The sequence below is a fragment of the Bidens hawaiensis genome, unplaced genomic scaffold (assembly GCF_021521415.1).
Source record: "Bidens hawaiensis isolate Kalapana, Puna unplaced genomic scaffold, B.hawaiensis_p1.1 tig00003644_1, whole genome shotgun sequence".
NCBI classification, from domain to species: domain Eukaryota; kingdom Viridiplantae; phylum Streptophyta; class Magnoliopsida; order Asterales; family Asteraceae; genus Bidens; species Bidens hawaiensis.
This window is the reverse complement of record NW_027491207.1, coordinates 1,411,754-1,430,428: the sequence shown is the minus strand read 5'-3', so window position 1 is coordinate 1,430,428 and position 18,675 is coordinate 1,411,754. Positions and strand designations below refer to the sequence as shown.

At 38.7% G+C, this 18,675-nt stretch overlaps 1 protein-coding gene across 1 annotated transcript; it reads left to right on the top strand.

Moving 5' to 3' along the window:
* Positions 1 to 11,541: 11,541 nt before the first annotated feature.
* LOC143623929 (uncharacterized) lies at positions 11,542 to 15,782 on the top strand. The gene is made up of 6 exons (XM_077094719.1): positions 11,542 to 11,803; positions 11,884 to 12,363; positions 13,795 to 13,956; positions 14,369 to 14,470; positions 14,943 to 15,225; positions 15,377 to 15,782. Exons 1-6 carry the CDS (start codon positions 11,542 to 11,544, stop codon positions 15,780 to 15,782), a joined length of 1,695 nt encoding a protein of 564 aa, XP_076950834.1.
* Positions 15,783 to 18,675: the final 2,893 nt, after the last annotated feature.

Here is an 18,675-nt window from a genome sequence, read left to right as displayed (position 1 = left end):
TGAGCCTGAAGTGGATGAAGAGCCTACAATGAATGAACAAGAGAAAGATGCAGAGCCTTTGATCTCTGAGCCTGAAGAGGGTGAAGTAAATGAAGATGAACTGGGATTGGGACCAGTTATTCATAAAGAAGAGGAAACCATTGAAGTCTCAGCAAGCAATCTGGTTAAGTTGATTATAATGAAGGATCTTACACTGATTCTAAATAATCCAGAGAGACATCACCCAGAGTTTGTGATGGCAACAAGAAAGGCTCAACGAGACTTTATAAATCTGAGCAAAGGAGAATCAAGATCTAAAGAACATGTTGAACCAAATGAACCCATCATTCAAGAGGTCACTGAAGAAACTCATAGAAATGAAGATGTTATTGAAGAATCTGAGTCTGTGGATGAGGAGATAATTATTGAAGAACCAGAAACAGAAGTGGAGTAGCCCGATACATCCACTCCAACTCAATCAAGTTTAAAAAGGAAAGACACAACTGATATTGAAACACCAAAATCCAAAAGACAAAAATCTATGAAGAAATTGGTGTATAATATGAGGAGAGACAAGCTAGAAGAAAGAAGAAGAGCTCAATCCAAACAAAATGATGAACCAATGATTGAGGCTCTTCATAACCTTGAAGAAGTGGTGGATTTGGATGGTGAAAGTGAAGATGAAGAAGTGAAGGAAGCTAAAAAGATAAATGAAGATGTTGAATATTTTATCAGTTTGGGCTATGATCCTCTGTATGTTCAAAGACTATCAAAAGAGGATGTGGCAAAAGAAGCTGAGGGTTGGAGAGTAAGGAAAGGAAAAAGAGAAGTATTGATAAAGGCTGGTCACAAGCCTGCTTTCCTGAACTTACAACCATTTGACAAGATTGATGGTTTGTACAAAAGGGCTCTCATGGAGAATCTGTCTGACTATGTGAGAAGGGTGTCTGAAAGGAAGAAAGAGAAAGAAAACGAATTCAAAGAATCAAACAGTAGCAAGAAAAGGACTGAAAAGAAACAAAAGGATGAAGAAGCATATCAATCCTTAAAGTCAAAACATAAGGATATCATATTCCTTCAGCTGTATGGCTACAGCTAAAACTTCCTGATAAATCTCTCTGTTTTTTTTTTGGGTAAAGGGTTTTACCCGGTTAAATTCATTCCACACAACCAACAAAGAACAAGTAATATGACAAAGTGCCATATTAGTTCTCATGTATGACATGCCATACAAGAGTAAACAAAACCAAAACCACCAAACAATGGTAAACACTGCTAACGCCTACACAAGAACCAAAGAAACAAACATAACAAAAATAAATCAACCATTATCATCAATTTGGTGTGAAACTCCTCTCGGAAAGTGCCAATCTTCGAGAACCCGATTGACCCGTTCAGAATTCTTGAACTTTAGAGTCATTAGCTTTAGGCGAGTACCCTTAATGATTTCATCAGCAACAATCTTTGGAGTCTTCAAAGAGTTCCTGAAAAGCCGATTATTGCGTTCCTTCCAAATTACGTAAACCGAAGCCCCAAGTAACAGCCGATTAATAACATTATCAATAGAGTTAGACATTCCAAATTGAGACACATATTGAAGAATATTCTCCTAACCATTCATGCACCCCTGAAACTTACCTTTCCTTTTGACAATACTCCAAACCTCAGAAGAGAACTTACACTCAAAGAAGAGATGATTACGAGAATCCGGCTCTCCATTACATAAAAGGCAGCAATACAGGTTATGATTTGGATACCCACCAATATTCCACCCCATTATACGATTCTGCGTGCTCAATCTATCATGAAGCACAATCCACAACATAAAGGAGTATTTTGGAACACATTGAGAGAACCACACAACATGCATCCAAGAAACCTTATCAGCCGGTATTCGAAGAAGTTGCCAAATTCCTGAAGCCGAGAACTTTATTGAAGTCCCATTCTCATCCATTACCACGATCTTGTCCCTCTTTTCCGGATAAATACTCACCCCCTTTAAGTTCGAAAGAATTGGGAATCTCGAAATCCAATCAGGCGGCCGTCCCCAGTTATTATGATGAACAACATCATTGACACAGGTTTTTAAAGTCAAACCAGCCCCATGTATTGCTCTCGGGTTAATATAATCACTTAAAGGACATAAATCATCCCATTTATCATACCAAACTGAAGTAGATCTCCCATTACCGATTTCATGCCATATAAAATGTCTAATACGGGGACGAATCTGAAGAATTTTCCTCCACCCCCAAGTAAAAGAGTTAGGAATCTGCAAGCTCCACAAATTTCGCCCCTTCATTTTATACTCATGCATCCATTTAACCCACAACGAATTACGATCATTGATTAAACTCCAAATATGATAAACCAGAAGAGAGTTATTGACATCCCGGATACGCCGAATACCCAAACCACCTTCACTTTTCGGCTGACAAACAATATCCCAAGAAACTTTATGCTTTCCCTTTTTGTGTCCAAAGTCCCAAAGGAAATTTTTAATCCGTTTTTCAAGATCAGCAATAAGTCTAGAAGGAAGTGAGAAAACAGCAGACCAGTAAATATATAAGGACGACAGAACAGACCTGACCAGCTGAAGTTTACCCGCAAAAGATAAAGATTTATTCTTCCAATCTCCAATCCGATTATCCATACGATCCAGCAACGTCTTACAATCACGGTAATTTAGCCTTGTAGAAATAAGAGGAACTCCCAAGTATTTAACCGGGAGCCTACCTTCAACGAAGGGCATAATATTCAAAATCCCACTTTTAACGCGATCCGAAACATTACAGAAAAACGCGGTACTTTTCGGTACACTAGGAGTAAGCCCGGACATATCTTTGAAATCATTCAGAGCCCCCATAATAGTTTTAGCAGAATCCACATCGCCTCGAGCAAACAGGAACAAATCATCCGCAAAGCAAATATTGATAATATTTAATTTTTCACAATGATGATGAAAACGAAACGAGCGTTCAATACGAACCTTTCGATGCAGAATTAACCGGGAGCCTACCTTCAACGAAGGGCATAATATTCAAAATCCCACTTTTAACGCGATCCGAAACATTACAGAAAAACGCGGTACTTTTCGGTACACTAGGAGTAAGCCCGGACATATCTTTGAAATCATTCAGAGCCCCCATAATAGTTTTAGCAGAATCCACATCGCCTCGAGCAAACAGGAACAAATCATCCGCAAAGCAAATATTGATAATATTTAATTTTTCACAATGATGATGAAAACGAAACGAGCGTTCAATACGAACCTTTCGATGCAGAATTAACGTGAGAACTTGCATAACCAGCGTGAAAATATAAGGAGACATCGGATCTCCCTGTCTTAGACCTCTTTTACCACTAAAGAACCCGTGTAAGTTCCCATTTATGGATATCGAAAAAGAGGAAGTGGTTATGCATTCCATTATCCAATGAATCATCCTATCGTGGAAACCATACCCATATAGAATATCACGAATGAAGTCCCAACTGACCGTATCGTAAGCTTTCTGAATATCAACTTTAAAAGCACATCTAGGCGGACCGTTATTAGTGTGATAATTATGCATTAATTCTTGGGTCAAAAGGATGTTATCAGAAATTCTACGCCCAGGAACAAACGCAGACTGATTGATATCAATTAACGACTCCAAACCCTTCATCATACGAACCGAGATAATCTTGGTAATGCATTTATATAAAGTGTTGCAGCACGAGATGGGACGAAAATCATTAGGAGTAAAAGTGGTGGTCACTTTGGGAATAAGGGCAATAATAGTGTGGTTTACCTGTTTAAGGAGACTTCCTTTTCTGAAAAATTCATGAACCGCCAAACAAACATCTTTCCCAACAATATCCCAAGAACTTTTAAAGAAGGCCGAGGAAAAGCCATCAGGCCCCGGCGCTTTGGTATTCCCAATAGAGAAAAAAGCTTCCTTGATTTCCAAATCGGATATAGGTCTAACCATCAGCTCCGCCTGAGAGGCCGAGAGCTTAGTAGTAAAAATCTGATTATCTGGTTTTCTCAATGGTTGCATATCCGAACCAAAAATGTTCATAAAATGATTAGCAAACACCGAAGGAACATCCGATCCCTCATATAATTGGCCCTGACCATCACTTATAGTATCAATACGACATCTATGGTTTCGCATTTTCAAAGAATTGTGAAAATACGCAGTGTTAGAATCACCAAGCTTTAACCAATCGACTTTAGCTTTTTGTTTTAGGAATTCTTCCTCATCTTTAGTTGCCTCATGATAAGCCTTAAGATAACTACTCTGCTCCCGAATCAACTCCAAATTCGTAGGGTCAATGTCAAGACGGGTTTGACAAGCATCAAGAAGGGTTCTTAGATCATTAACTTTCTTGTGGAGATTGCCTTGTCGGTGCAACAAAGAACGGATTGGATGTTTTAAGTTTTGGAGTTTCTTTACCACGCGAAACATGTAATAACCATTCACCTCAATTTTCCAGCCGTTAGCAATAATATCATTATAACCCGGTTTTCCAATTAAGAAATTAGGGAATTTAAACGGTTTAGGCTTACCTTTAATAAGAGAGGGGAATTTCAATAAACATGGAGAGTGGTCTGAAATCCGGTATGGAAGGAACACCGCCGTTGAATCATTAAAAATATCCATGAATTTAGAGTTTCCCATCACCCTATCAAGCTTTTTGAAAAGACCCATACCCGTTCTCGGTTTATTGTTCCAAGTGAATTGGAGCCTGACCCCATTTATATCCTCAACTTCAATGTTCTTAACACAAGCACGAAAATCAAGCATCCCAGTGGATATTTTGGAAGAACCATGTAAGCTGTCTTCCAAATTAAGAGCACAATTAAAATCTCCTAGTAAAGCCCAAGGTTTGCCACGAGTGAATTGTTTATGAACTGCAAGATTATGCCATAACTCCCTTCTTTTCAAATAACAATTTTCAGCATACACGAAAGAACAATACATCGCCTTATTATCCAACTTAAACTTTAACTGAACGTGAAGAACCTGGTTCGAATAATCAATAACCATTAGATCAACCAAATCCGTATTCCACCCCACAATAATCCGAGTACCTTTATCACAAACACTACCATTGCTAGTCCAATCCCAAGTGTTACAAATCTTCTTACAAACATCAAAAACCGAATTTAATTGTACGTGAGACTCAAGAATAGCACACACCTGAATATTATTATCTTGGATTACCTTACGAACCTCTTTTTGTTTAAGAGGGCGGTTCAACCCTCTTATATTCCATGTAGCAATAGTACCCATTAAACACCTAATTCACCGGGTGTGCTTGCACCCTCAGAACCAATATCCGCTTTCATACTGTTAGCCACATCCGTAAAAAGCTCCTCCACATCATCCTCATCTTCATCACTTTCTGGTTCATCCATCAAATTACCAAACCGGTTACTAGTTTGGACATAATGCTTTTCCTTTGACTCAACCCCCACAGCCATAGAAGTTGTAGGTTTACCCGCGGGATGATTAGTGTCTTGTCTTTGAGAGGATGGTTTATTTACAGCTTGTGTCACAGCAGGTTTAGCTACCGGTCGATAGACAAGATTATGTTTCTTGATTTGCGTAGTAACTTTTTTCTTTCCCTTCACCCTCTGGAAACCATCATCATTAGTGACTTTCATTGGTTCTTCATTTAACTTTTTATCATGAACTTGTTTCGGGCATTGAGTGTTCGAATGGCCAAACACTTCACATAAGGAACATCTGGGGGGCTCCCAATCATATTCAATCTTAATCTCCGAGATCTTGTTTGTCTCCCCCCACTTATCCGGAACAGCAACAACCAGCTTCCTTTTAATGTCCTGATTTGCATGAAGTTCAACTTGAACTCTAGCAAAACTACTTCTTCCCCACGATTCCTTACACATATTAGCAGTGTAAGAATCAACACTTATCGGATCCCCAATTCTTGAAGCGAGCAAACTTAGACCCTCCTCAGTAAAGGCACCCAGAGGAATATTCTGTAATCTGACCCAAACCGGAACAGACTGTATATCCTCCTTTTCCAAATCTGACTCCATAGTCCAAATATTAAGAATAATGGGGACATTCCTAATCATCCAAGGACCATCCTCAATCAGCTGCATCATCCCAACTTCCGTATGAAACTTGAAAAAGAAAAACCCTTTCGCATTCATCATAAGTCTCGTAAGCCCATATTTGTTCCAATTTTTCTTAGCAAAATACTCAACAACCGGAAAAGGAAGTCTGTTACCCAAAAAATAACCAAACAAAGTATTAGTAAACCTATCGTTAACTTTCTTGACAGATTCAACCGGGATAACCACATCAACTCCTTCCATTGTTGACTCCACATTTAATTTTCTTAATGTTACCTTAGTTGTCTTGTTTTCAAGTTGGACAACACTCACATACGAAGGCTTAGAATTTTCCATATGTTTCTCCATTCCTTCATCCCTTTGAATATTTAAAGACTCAGATCCAAAAACCTTGTTATCATCCGAACCAAAGGCTGAAAAACCTCCATCTTGTTGAATAGTTAACGAATCAGATCCAAGAACCTTGTTATCATTAGAAGCCACGGCTGAACAACCACCATCTTTGTTGATTACATCATTTAAAGGAACATTGAATGTTGTGTTTGCAGCAAACGAAACAGTTTTCAGAGCCCCCCTACGAGGAAGAACCCCATCAATGTTCGTGACTCGATTGGCTGAAAACCCTTGCTTGATACGATCAACAAAACCATTACCACCCTTCTGCTCCATGCAAAACCCTAGAACGAAAATAACACCCAAGAACAAGAACCAAGAACGGCTGTTTGAAAACCCTAATCTTGAACAAGAACCAAGAACGGCTGTTAGAAACCCTAATCAACAAATAACACCCAAGAACAAGAACCAAAATTCCAAACAAACCAAGATCACGTATCAAGACCACGGCTGGAAACCCTAATCTTGAATACCCGAACCAAGAACGGCTGTTTGAAACCCTAGTACTCGTTAAAAGCAAGAACACGGCTGCACCAAGAAGAAATCCTAATCTACTAAGCAATCAGCCAAGGAGTAGATCAAGATCATGCAGCAAAAAAACCAAGAAACGGCGCCAAGATCCCCACAAACCCTAATCGGTTATCTCCTTTCTCTCTTGAACGGCCAAGAACTTAATAATCCTAATCTTGATTAACCACAAGATCCTCAATCAGTTAATAGGATTGTATCAATCTAACTAAACTATATCCAATAGCCGTGATCAATAACAAACCTACTAAGCAATCAGAACCAAGGATTAGATCAAGATCATGCAGCAATAATCCAAGAAAACGGCCAAGAACCCCACAAACCCTCAACAGATTAAAGACTCTCACAAAGATCAAGAAAGTCGAGAAAAGTTTGAAAGAGAGCAGGAATTAAAATTGAGATTACAGAAGGAAAGGGAGGAAAAAGAAAAGAAAGATCAATATGCAAAGAGGTGGTTTGAGGACCCTCAAAGGGTAGAGATGTTAAAGAAGGTTGTGATGGAGAAAGGGATATCAGAAGAACAGTTTCAGAACATGCCTCTTGCTGAACTAATGGAAATATATCACAGAGAGCAGAGGATGTATCTTGAAACACAGAGGAAATTGCAAGAAGACAGAAGGAGGGCAGAATAAGAAGTTCATGCAGAAATGATGAATGCCCTCCACAAAAAGGGAGTAAAAATGTCAAGACTGTTAATGCAAACTGAAGTTACAATAAAGAGATGGTATGTTGAAGAGGGTCTTGATAAGATTAAGAAAGTTGAAATGGGGAGCTCAAGCAGAACCCATAGGTCAGAGAGTGTGAGGCCTGTGCAGCCAAGAAACTTGAATTTGCCCACATATCTCTATTTTAACAGAAGATCGAAGACCTTGAGGGCTGTGACTGAAGATGAAGCAGAACATCTCATCATATTCAGAGATGATTTGAGAAACTTTACAACAGAACAAATGACCAAGATGGCTGAGCTGACTTTATATGACAATCATGTAAGGAGTCAGCCATCTAGTCAACTGAGGAATGAACTCTCAAAGTTTTTAAAGGATCAAGCAGAAAAGGGATTCCCATTTCTGCAGCAGAAGAAGAGAGAGATCAAGAGCCAAGCAGAAAAGGAGAAGAGGAGGAAAAGAATAAGTGAAGTTCACATATTCGAGCTTTCCCTCTCTGAATCAAAGAAACAAAGAACTCTAGCAAGCAGCTCTCATTAGAAAAGGAAGACCTTAAAAGAGTGCTTGGCTACGAGAGAAGTGATGAAGGAACCCAACTCAAGAGTGCAACAATTTGGAAGAATCACATACATAACATACAATCAAAATGATGATTCGACCACTTTGAGAAATGAGTCAGGGATACCAATTGCAGTCATAAGGGAGGATGGAGATCTGCATTATATGCATCCACAAGACTTCATCATCATCATCATCATCATCATCGTACTCAGTATATCCCACCAATAGCAAAGCTATGGTAGGGTCTGAGGAGGGTAAGATGTAGGCAGCCTTACCTCTACCCCATAGGGATAGAGAGGCTGCTTCCGATGAGACCCCCGGCTCGATAATAGTTTTGCATCAAGCCTTGGACATAAGGCACATAGCACTCAATCATCGGGACACCGGCTGATCGGTGCATGTACCCTTATCTTTCAGCTATCAACGCCACTACATGATGCCTGATTAACCGTCCGTCACTTTTAACGTTATTTTCACGAGATTAGTAAAATAACGTCAAAATTAGTGCAATTTCACTTTTGCCCACCCGAGGGTTCACACATATATACCTCATATGTGCGCACCGCAAGCAGGGCTATGCATCCACAAGACTTAGAAGATTTAATTAGTGCAAGATTTCCAAGTGATGCCTCTGACTCCTCAGAACTTGACATGCTGAAGCAAAGAGCTGCATATGTGAAGAAACTAAAAGAAAGAGCTGCATATGTGAAGAAACTAAAAGAAAGAGCTGAAGCCAAGAACAGAGGAAGAAGATAACAGAATGGAGCTAATGATGATTGATTTTTATTTATGTTTATCTTTATATTTTGTTTGAGTTGTAAAAATTTAGTTTGTAATGCCCATGTGGCAGAATTCCAATTATGTAATAAAATGACATGTTATTAAATGATTTATCTAGAAATCTGATACATGTGTAACTCTATGCAAGAATGTTTTGGTGCATCTGAGCTTGTTCCAATCTAGGGGGGAGATTGTTGGGTCGGATTTTTGATAAGGAAGATTGGAATCTTCTCAACCTCCTCAGAAAACGGCTAAGTATGGAATTCGAGCAAGCCCAGACGATCGAGCATGGTTTTTACTACTTCGAGCAAGGTTCTGAACCTTAAATGGTTGATTCTTCTAAGTGTTGAAGGCTTCGAGCAAGCTACACTTCAACGAGCAAGAGTATTCTTCTATCGAGCATGGATTGCCAATCGAGCAAACAGCTTGATATTACAAGTTCCAGCCAAGTGTTACGAGCACAGGATTATCAAGCACATGGGGACGAGCATGGATGCAATAAGAGGATGTCACGTCAATCTAAGCATAGACTTCAAGCACAGTTCAGTTACCGAGCAAGATTTACATCCGAGCATGCTAAAGATTGCTGAATAAGAAAAGCTGAAGACATCAAGAAGAATGAGCTTGCTCGATGGACTTATTCGAGCAAAGTTTGGACAAGTCAAGAGGAATGAAGCTTACTCGAAGGGAATATGTATTCTTCGAAAGAGAATATATTCTAAGTAAAGTCTGCTCGAAGACATTCATCAAGCACACCTAGTATAGGAAGTTTGCTTGAGCAAGGTATGTACCTTGCCCAACACCTAGTATAGTGTTGGGCCTTGGGCCAAGTTGTTGGGCCTTGGGCCAAGTGTTGGGCCTTGGGCCAAGTTGTTGGGCCTTGGGCCAAGTGTTGGGCTTGAACGACCCATTAGGCAAGAGTGTTCTTACGGTCTAGTCTAGTAACGTGTTGTGTATAATTTACAGGCCCTTGCTTGTGATCGTGCACCTAGGAATTTCCTAGCTCGTTGCAGGTGTTCGATTGATTTCAGGTGAGTTCATGATGCCCCTTTTTAACTCTTTTAACTTTTGGGCTAGCATGCACACTAAGTGTTTTCCTACTGGATAAAATGTTTAAACGATTTATATAGGCTTGCTAGCATATGGTAGGCCTTGGGATGTTAAATATATATATATATATATATATATATATATATATATATATATATATATATATATATATATATATATATATTTATATACATTATTGCTTGGCCTATATCTGGCGATGTTGTAGTCGTTTCGAATACTGATGTTGTGTATGCCTACTTTGTGTTTGCATGCACTGATGTTACATGTTTGGGTTGTACGTTTGCTCGACCCTGATGTTATACGTGGATGTTATATATATATATATATTGAGAAATATATATAGAGATGTTTTACTATTAAACATTTATTATTAAAAGTTTTTATTTAAAGATAACTATGTTGATTTCAGGCAAAATTCCCGGGTTTTGGGAACTTATTTTATTATTTAAGTTTTCCGCTGAATTATACTCTGAGATGTTTGTTTTAATGGAAGAAACCGTTTTCAAGTTTAATTATTTTCTTAAGTGTTTCGGATGAATACCAACTGTGGGGTTCCCGGGGTTCGGGGCCTTATATGAAGAGAGAGTTTTATCCCGAGCATGAACTGCAAAGGCTCGAGATGGAGTTTTGGGAACTGAAATAAATCGGTGGCGAAAACCCAACCTACTCGAACCGATTCAAGAAACTGAGCCTGTTGGTACCTCACCTTGTGACCCCTTTGTCCCGCAGTATCCGCAAGTATATCTGGGGACTACCTACTATATTTAATGATGCGGTTATCAGTCGAGATCCTCTCACGATTGAGGAAGCCATAACCCTTGCTACTTCCTTAACTATATTCATCCAAACCGGCTGCCGAGAACACCAAGGTCGAATCCTCTACTGATGCAAAAGCCGAGCCTAAGACTGCCCAAAACAACCATTCTAACCGTTACCACAAGAACAACAACAACAACAACAATCAAAAACACAAAACCCATAACCAAAACTATGTCGTGAACCAAGCTAATAGCCAACCCCAAAACCAAAATGCACCCAACAAGAAACCGTATGTTGGACCATACCCATTGTGCTCGATTTTGTAACCGCCATCATCCTGCTTGAACCACTTGTTGTCTTTGCACATTATGTAACCGCTATGGGTATCTTGCCAATACTTGCCATGTACCTCCTAATGCACGAGCCGCTCCACAACAACCTGCACCGCCTGCTCCTAGACCTGCTAATAATAACCCTCATGCTCAAACCGGTGTTCCAAATACCCGTGCTTGCTGCAATTGTGGAGATCTTAGTCATCTCCGCAATATGTGCCTTTTGCTAGCCCATGTTATGCCTCCACCATACTATGCTCATCAAGCCCAAGTTGTGCCTGCACCGTATTATACTAGCCAAGCCTACCAAGTCCAAATTTATCAACCCCCAATCCCGCAAAGCTTTGTACCTCACACCTATACTCCTCAAGTTCCTCAACTCATGGCTGCTCCACATGCAACTGCTCAAGTCCCTACTATCCAAGCCCCACCAACTAATCAAGCTACTCCAACCCCTCAAGGTTCGAATGGCCATGCCTTCATGATGAATGTGAATAAAGCTCAAAGTTCAAGTGATGTGGTGAATGGTATGTACTCTATTAATAACCATTCTGCTTCTGTGTTATTCGATACTGGTGCCGATAAGAGTTTTATCTCTTTAGACTTTGCATATACTATTGATAAGCCTTGGGATAGGTTGGCAGGTTGTCTAAACCTTTTACCGTAGAAGTAGCAAATGGAAATTCGATTACTATTTATTCGGTTATACGGGATTGTGTCATAGTGCTTAATAAGGCCAAGTTCTGTATCGATCTTATTCTGATGAAAATGGATAGTTTTGATGTCATAGCTGGGATGGATTGGCTAACTCTTAACCATGTCGAGGTTGTTTGTTTTGAGAAGTTCCTTCGTATACCTTTTAAAGATGGTCATGTTCTTAAAGTATTCGGTAGTACGCCTGCTTTTAAGCTTAATCTCATGTCGTGTTTTCAAGCTCAACGTTATTTGCGTAAGAAGTACGATGCCTTTTTGGCGCTTGTGGTGGAGAAGGATAAGGATAAGAATAAGATTCAAGATATTCCGATTGTGCGTGATTTTCCCGACGTCTTTCCTGATGACGTTGTTAGACTTCCTCCTATTCGTCAAGTCGAGTTTCATATTGACCTCGTACCTGGAGCGAATCCCGTTGCTAAAGCACTTTATCGTCTTGCACCGTCCAAAATGCAAGAGCTTTCGAGCCAGTTACAAGAACTCTCCGATAAAGGTTTCATTCAACTGAGTTCTTCTCCTTGGGGCGCACCTGTTTTATTTGTAAAGAAAAAGGATGGATCGTTTCGTATGTGCATCGATTATCGCGAACTCAACAAGCTCACCGTCAAGAACCGTTACCCGCTCCCTCGTATCGACGATCTTTTCGATCAACTTCACGGAGCTGCATGCTTCTCGAAGATCGATATCCGTTCAGGTTATCGTCAATTTCGCGTTAATGAAGATGACATTCCCAAGACTGCATTCCGTACTCGATATAGCATTACGAATTTTGTGTTATGCCTTTTGGGCTAACCAATGCACCCGCGGTTTTCGTGGACCTCATGAACCGTGTGTGTAAACCCTACTTGGACAAATTCGTAATTGTTTTCATCGATGACATTTTGATCTACTCCAAATCCAAAAACGATCACAAAGAGCATTTACACGCTATCCTTGACCTTCTACGGAAGGAACAGTTGTATGCTAAGTTTTCAAAGTGTGAGTTTTGGCTTAAAGAAGTTCAATTTCTGGGCCATATTGTCAACGACAAAGGTATTCATGTCGATCCAGCGACGATTGATGTCATACCCCAACATAAGACGGAAATGCCGGGGCGTGAGCATGATTGCTCATAGCTCGAGGTAACTATCATGCAATAATTGTGAAAATATCTAATAATTAACTTGTTAAATTTCAAAACACAATATCCATAAATAGCAAGTAAAATCCATAACAATAATTCATGACAAATATAGAAATAATCCAAATAAAATCCAAATTAACTTTGTTCTTGAATAAGCCTAAGGTCTCGACTAATCCTCCAAAACACCAATGCTTTGGAATTTCTTGGTTGTTGAACAAGAAACAGGTCGATTTTGGTAACCGAATCACACAATTAAGAACGAAATCGGGTCATATATTCATCAATATATTAACCAAATTACTGATTATGAACCTAGACATCATTACACACTAAATACAATAAATTGTGGCTTAATTTTCATGATTTAGGGTTGATTTATGAAAGATTTAGCATTAAACGAATATATGGAACGAAAATTGCTGATCTGGGGTGAACTTCACGCTGCGTGAAGGTGCAAGGCTCCATCCTTCACGTCGCGTGAAGGTTGGGCTTCACCAGACTTTCAACTTTTGACAGTTTTAGTTCCTGTTGTTCCAGAAATACATTTTTAAGTCATTTTAAGAGTTTTGAAGGACTATTTGGCACAAATGAAAGTTAAGGAATTATAAACTAAGATAAAAATAATTATTTCACTAACAGTCGTATAACTTTATTAATGAGAATGATCCGAATAATGTTCGTCGCGTGATAAACAAAACAAAATGAATACGGTAAAACCCAAAATGTTACAATTGAAGCCGTCAAGAATTGGAAAACACTGACTTCTCCCCACCGAGGTTCGTTCTTTCCTTGGTTTGGCAGGATATTACCGTCGTTTCATCCGTAATTTATCGAAGATTGTGTTGCCCCTCACCGCTCTAACACATAAGGGTAAACCTTACGAGTGGGGGTCAAAGCAAGAAGAAGCGTTTCAAACCCTTAAGGACATGCTTTACAATGCTCCTATTCTTGTTCTTCCCGAAGGTAATAAAGATTTCATAGTATTCTGCGATGCTTCTAACCAAGGTCTCGGTTGCGTTCTCATGCAACGAGGCAAGGTTATCGCGTATGCTTCGAGACAACTCAAGGTTCACGAAAAGAATTATACGACGCACGATCTCGAGCTTGGTGCTGTTGTATTCACCTTGAAGATTTGGAGACACTATCTCTATGGTAAAAAAATGTGTGGTGTTTATCGACCATAAGAGTCTCCAACACATATTTGATCAAAAGGAACTCAATATGAGATAACGTCGTTGGGCCGAGTTGCTTAGTGACTATGATTGCGAAATTCGCTACCATCCCGGTAAAGCGAATGCCGTGGCCGACGCTCTTAGCCGTAAGAAACAAGTCAAATTCGTGTTGCTTACTTGTGTTGTTGTTCATAATGATCTAGAAGAGCGTATTCTTAATGCGCAACACGAATCCGTCACCGAAGGCAATATGTATGACAAGATGTCGTGTGGTGTGGAATCTCAATTGGAAACCAAGCCCAATGGTTTGATTTATTTTCTTAACCGTTTTTGGATTCCCGATTGTGATGACCTTTGCCCATTCATTATGGACGAAGCTCACAAGTCATGATATTCTGTAAATTCTGGCGCTGATAAAATGTACGATGATCTTCGTTCCACGTTTTGGTGGCCCGGAATGAAGAAAGACATCGCTCTCTACGTTGCGAAATGTCTCACTTGTTCTAAAGTCAAAGCCAAGCATCATCGACCTTATGGTTTGCTCGAGCAACCTCCCGTTCCCGTATGGAAGTGGGAAGATATTGCTATGTACTTTATCACTAAGCTTCCTTCTACCCATAAGCAACATGATAGTATTCGGGTAATCATCAATCGTTTGACGAAGTCTACTCATTTCATTCCCATCAAGGAAACTGATTCTGTCAATAGTTTGGCACACATTTACGTTGAAAAGATTGTTTGTCAACATGGGACTCTGTTAACCATTATCTCCGATAGGATGGTCGTTTTACTTCTCATTTTTGGAAGTCTCTCCAATCAGCTTTGGGTACCATTTGGATCTTAGTACTGCTTATCATCCGCAATCTGATGGTCAGTCTGAGCGTACGATTCAAACTCTAGAAGACATGCTTCACTCATGTGACATCGATTTTGTGGGCAATCGGGATATTCATCTACCGCTTATTGAGTTTTCGTATAACAATAGCTTTCACCTTTCGAAGCCCTCTATGGCCGCAAATGTCATTCTCCTATTTGTTGGAATGAAGTTGGAGAATCTCAAGTTACTAGTCCGGAGTTAGTTCAAGAAACGACTGATCATATTGCTCAAATCTGTCAAAATTTACTCACTGCTCATAATTGTCAAAAGAGTTATGCGGATAAGCGTAGGAAACCTCTTGAGTTTAATGTTGGTGACCATGTTCCACTTAAAGTATCTCCGTGGAAAGGTGTAGTGAGATTTGGAAAGAAGGGAAGTTATCTTCTTGTTTTATTGGTCCTTTTGAAATTCTTGATCGTGTTGGTCCCGTTGCTTATAGACTTAAACTTCCTTCTGAACTCTCGAATGTTCATCCAGTATTTCATGTTTCAAATTTGAAGAAGTGTCTTGCCGAGGGTATTTTTCAAATACCTCTCGACGAAGTTCGTATTGATGAGACCATGCATTTCGTTGAAAGACCCGTTGAGATTATGAACCATAAGGATAAAGGTACTAAGCGTAGTCGCGTACCTTTAGTTAAAGTGCGTTGGGAATCGAAGCAAGGAGCTGAGTTTACTTGGGAACGTGAAAATCAAATGAAGGAGAAGTATCTTCATCTATTCGCTACAGTTATTCTTTAATTTCAAGACGAAATTTCCAAAAGTAAGGGATACTGTAACATTTCGGGTTTTACCGTATTCGTTTTGTTTTCATTTTGTCATTCTACGAACCTTATTCGGATCTTAATCCTTAATAATACTTTCCATTTATAAGTATTTCAGTTCTCCTATGTAACATCTCGGATTTTTCGTATTTGTTTAAACCGATTCGAGAATATAATTTGGATCTTTCATACTATTTAAAACTTGTATTTATTGGTTTTTAACTTGGTTAACTTATTTTATAATTTCATAACTTTTAATCATGCCAAATAGTCCTTAACAACCTTTAAAATCGCTTAAAACGGCTAAAAATCGTATTTTCGGGAACTACAAGGACTAATTTTTCCAATTCTTTCCTTCAATTAAATTTACAAAACTTAAACTCCAAGAAATGTTATAGCTTGTCCAATTTCGTTTTCTTGGTGTCCAAGCCAAATTTTGTTAGTTATTGTACCAGATTTTCTCATTAAATAACTTATTTTGTTTCCTAATCGAGCGGATTACTTCATAAACAAGCTATAACCTATTATATTTAATTAAAACACATATCTAAACCTTAAAACTACTTATTTCCGGCCATCCTCTCAAAACCGATGAAATCCCTCTCATCTTTCATCATCTTCTTCAATAATTTATCAAGTTCGTATTGCTACGTTGACTTTCAAGTGCAAGAACTCTTTGACCACGGTTTTCTCATCCTTCAATTAATCTCCGGAGTAAGTTGTCTTCTTTAATATTGTCTATTTTTATCTGTAGAACAAAAGCTCTCAATCAATTTTGCCGATTGAAGGAGTCTTAGTGGTTAATTGGACTCAAACCCGTTTAAGGGTTAAAACAGTCAACAAGTTTGACTATTTGTTTTCTAATACTTCTGGTCGGATTCAACATTCGGTCCAGAAGACTTTCATTCTTGTAACAAAATATTAACGCTACTGACAATAATCTGACTTCCGACTCGCCGTTCGGATTCTGGTCAGTACCAGCTCGCTTAAACGTTTAATTTAACATAACCGGATTTCTAGACGTCCGTTTGAATCGATTCCAGTGGCATTAAGTTCGTTTTTACTTATATTATCATATCCATATCCAAAAGGTTCAGTTTCTAATTGTTATCTCATTCGACGCGTTAGTGGACGACCCGTTTAAATCGTAGTACGTTTATCATATTTATTAATCACTTGCCTTCCATCTAAGGTGAGTTTATCATTCCCCTATTTTACTAAGTTATCTAAACGTTTTGGGGATATATGCATACTATTCATATTACATAATATATATATATATATATATCAAAAATTAGCAAATGTATAATTGTGTGTCATTAATCAAATATACTTTTTATGTGCTTGTTTATGTGCGCATTCGTATTCGGAGAGGTCCAACATATTCCCTTGTATATGGTTCTCATTACTATTTACCCGCGCCCGATTTGCTTGGCAACGGTCTTATTATTATTTGCTCATGGTTGATTTATCGGCGCCCGATTCGCTTGGCAATGTTAATTGACAACTTATTTATTCATGGTTTGATTCATTTACCGCATTTATTATGCTTTGCTTATTTCTCTTATTTATTATATTAATTATTTTTAGTGTCCAAAACTGGTGATAAACTCACTCAACATGTGTTGTTGACAAACTCTGTTTTCTACTCATATGCAGGTTGCCATTGATATGAAGTTGAAGTATGGAATTAGAAAGACCTTAGAATTTTAATGAAGACAGTTATTATGTAAATCTTGATTAGATTACTTGTATTAAATTATTTATTTGTGTTTTAAATACTTGTGCACTGTATTTGGAAATAATTAATTTAATAGATATTGTCACATTTTATTTATGATAGTATCTTCGAGCTGTGAACAATCGGATCATGCCCCGGCATTTCCACCTTAGGACGTTGGGGTGTGACATCCCATGTTCACTTTAGTCCCTTCATACTTTAAATAATGTTCATTCTTTATGTATTGCATAAATGATTCATTAATTAACCAAATAACAAACTACAAGGACCTAATTGTCAAAAAATGAAACTTCCACCCAAGGTGGTCTGAGTGCCACGCGACGGCGGCTCTCAAGGTGACCGCGCGGCGTGGGAGGTGCTGTGTAGATTACCTATTTGATCTCCTTTCCTAACTCGTTTTTCGCATATAAATCAGTTATTTTAGGTTTAAGTTGAGTGAATTAAGTTCCAAGAAAAGGATATTAACCAAAATACAAGTCCATACTCTTAGCTTGCTGATCAAGCACGAAATCTCTAGCTTATTTCATTGATTTTGTCATTAAACTCTTAGTTGCTTAAACGAGTATTATGCCCATAATTGGTTTGTTTTTGTGATCCTTATATAACGACATCATAATTATCTGCCAAAAACTTACCCAACCCCTAAGAGAGTCTCCTCCAGCCGTCACCCTCTCTGTGCTTCATAGAACTCTTCGGGTTTTGCTATTTTGTTGAAACTCATAACCGGTTGACTTTGCATATGTGTGGACCTTTGACTCATCATATTTCTTGATTCTTTCACTTTCCGGGTAAGTTGTAAACTGAGTATTTGTTCATACATATTCCCTAGTCAATAACCTTCAATCGATTTTTGAGATTGAAGGGCGTTGACTAGTCAATTTCATAAAAACCCGTTAAAGGGCAAAACAGTCAACAAGTTTGACTTTACATTTTCTCATATTTCTGATCGGATTCAACGTTCGGTCCAGAAGACTTTTATTCTCGTAACGAAATTTTAAGGCTTCTGACCAAAACCCAACTTCCGACTCGCAGTTTGGATTCTAGTCAGCCCCGACTCGTTTAAATATTAAAATTAGCATAACTTAAGTTCTACTCATCCGTTTTGATTGATTAAAGCGGCATTAAGTTC

What these genes read in the sequence shown, in the direction of transcription:
- LOC143623929 (XM_077094719.1), top strand. Translation starts at nt 11,542, where the DNA reads ATGGCTGCTCCACATGCAACTGCTCAAGTCCCTACTATCCAAGCCCCA. An exon ending in ATTGGAAACCAAGCCCAATG is followed by an intron (nt 14,471 to 14,942) that starts GTTTGATTTATT and finishes TATCTCCGATAG; the next exon opens with GATGGTCGTTTTACTTCTCA. An exon ending in ATGAAGTTGGAGAATCTCAA is followed by an intron (nt 15,226 to 15,376) that starts GTTACTAGTCCG and finishes TTCCACTTAAAG; the next exon opens with TATCTCCGTGGAAAGGTGTA.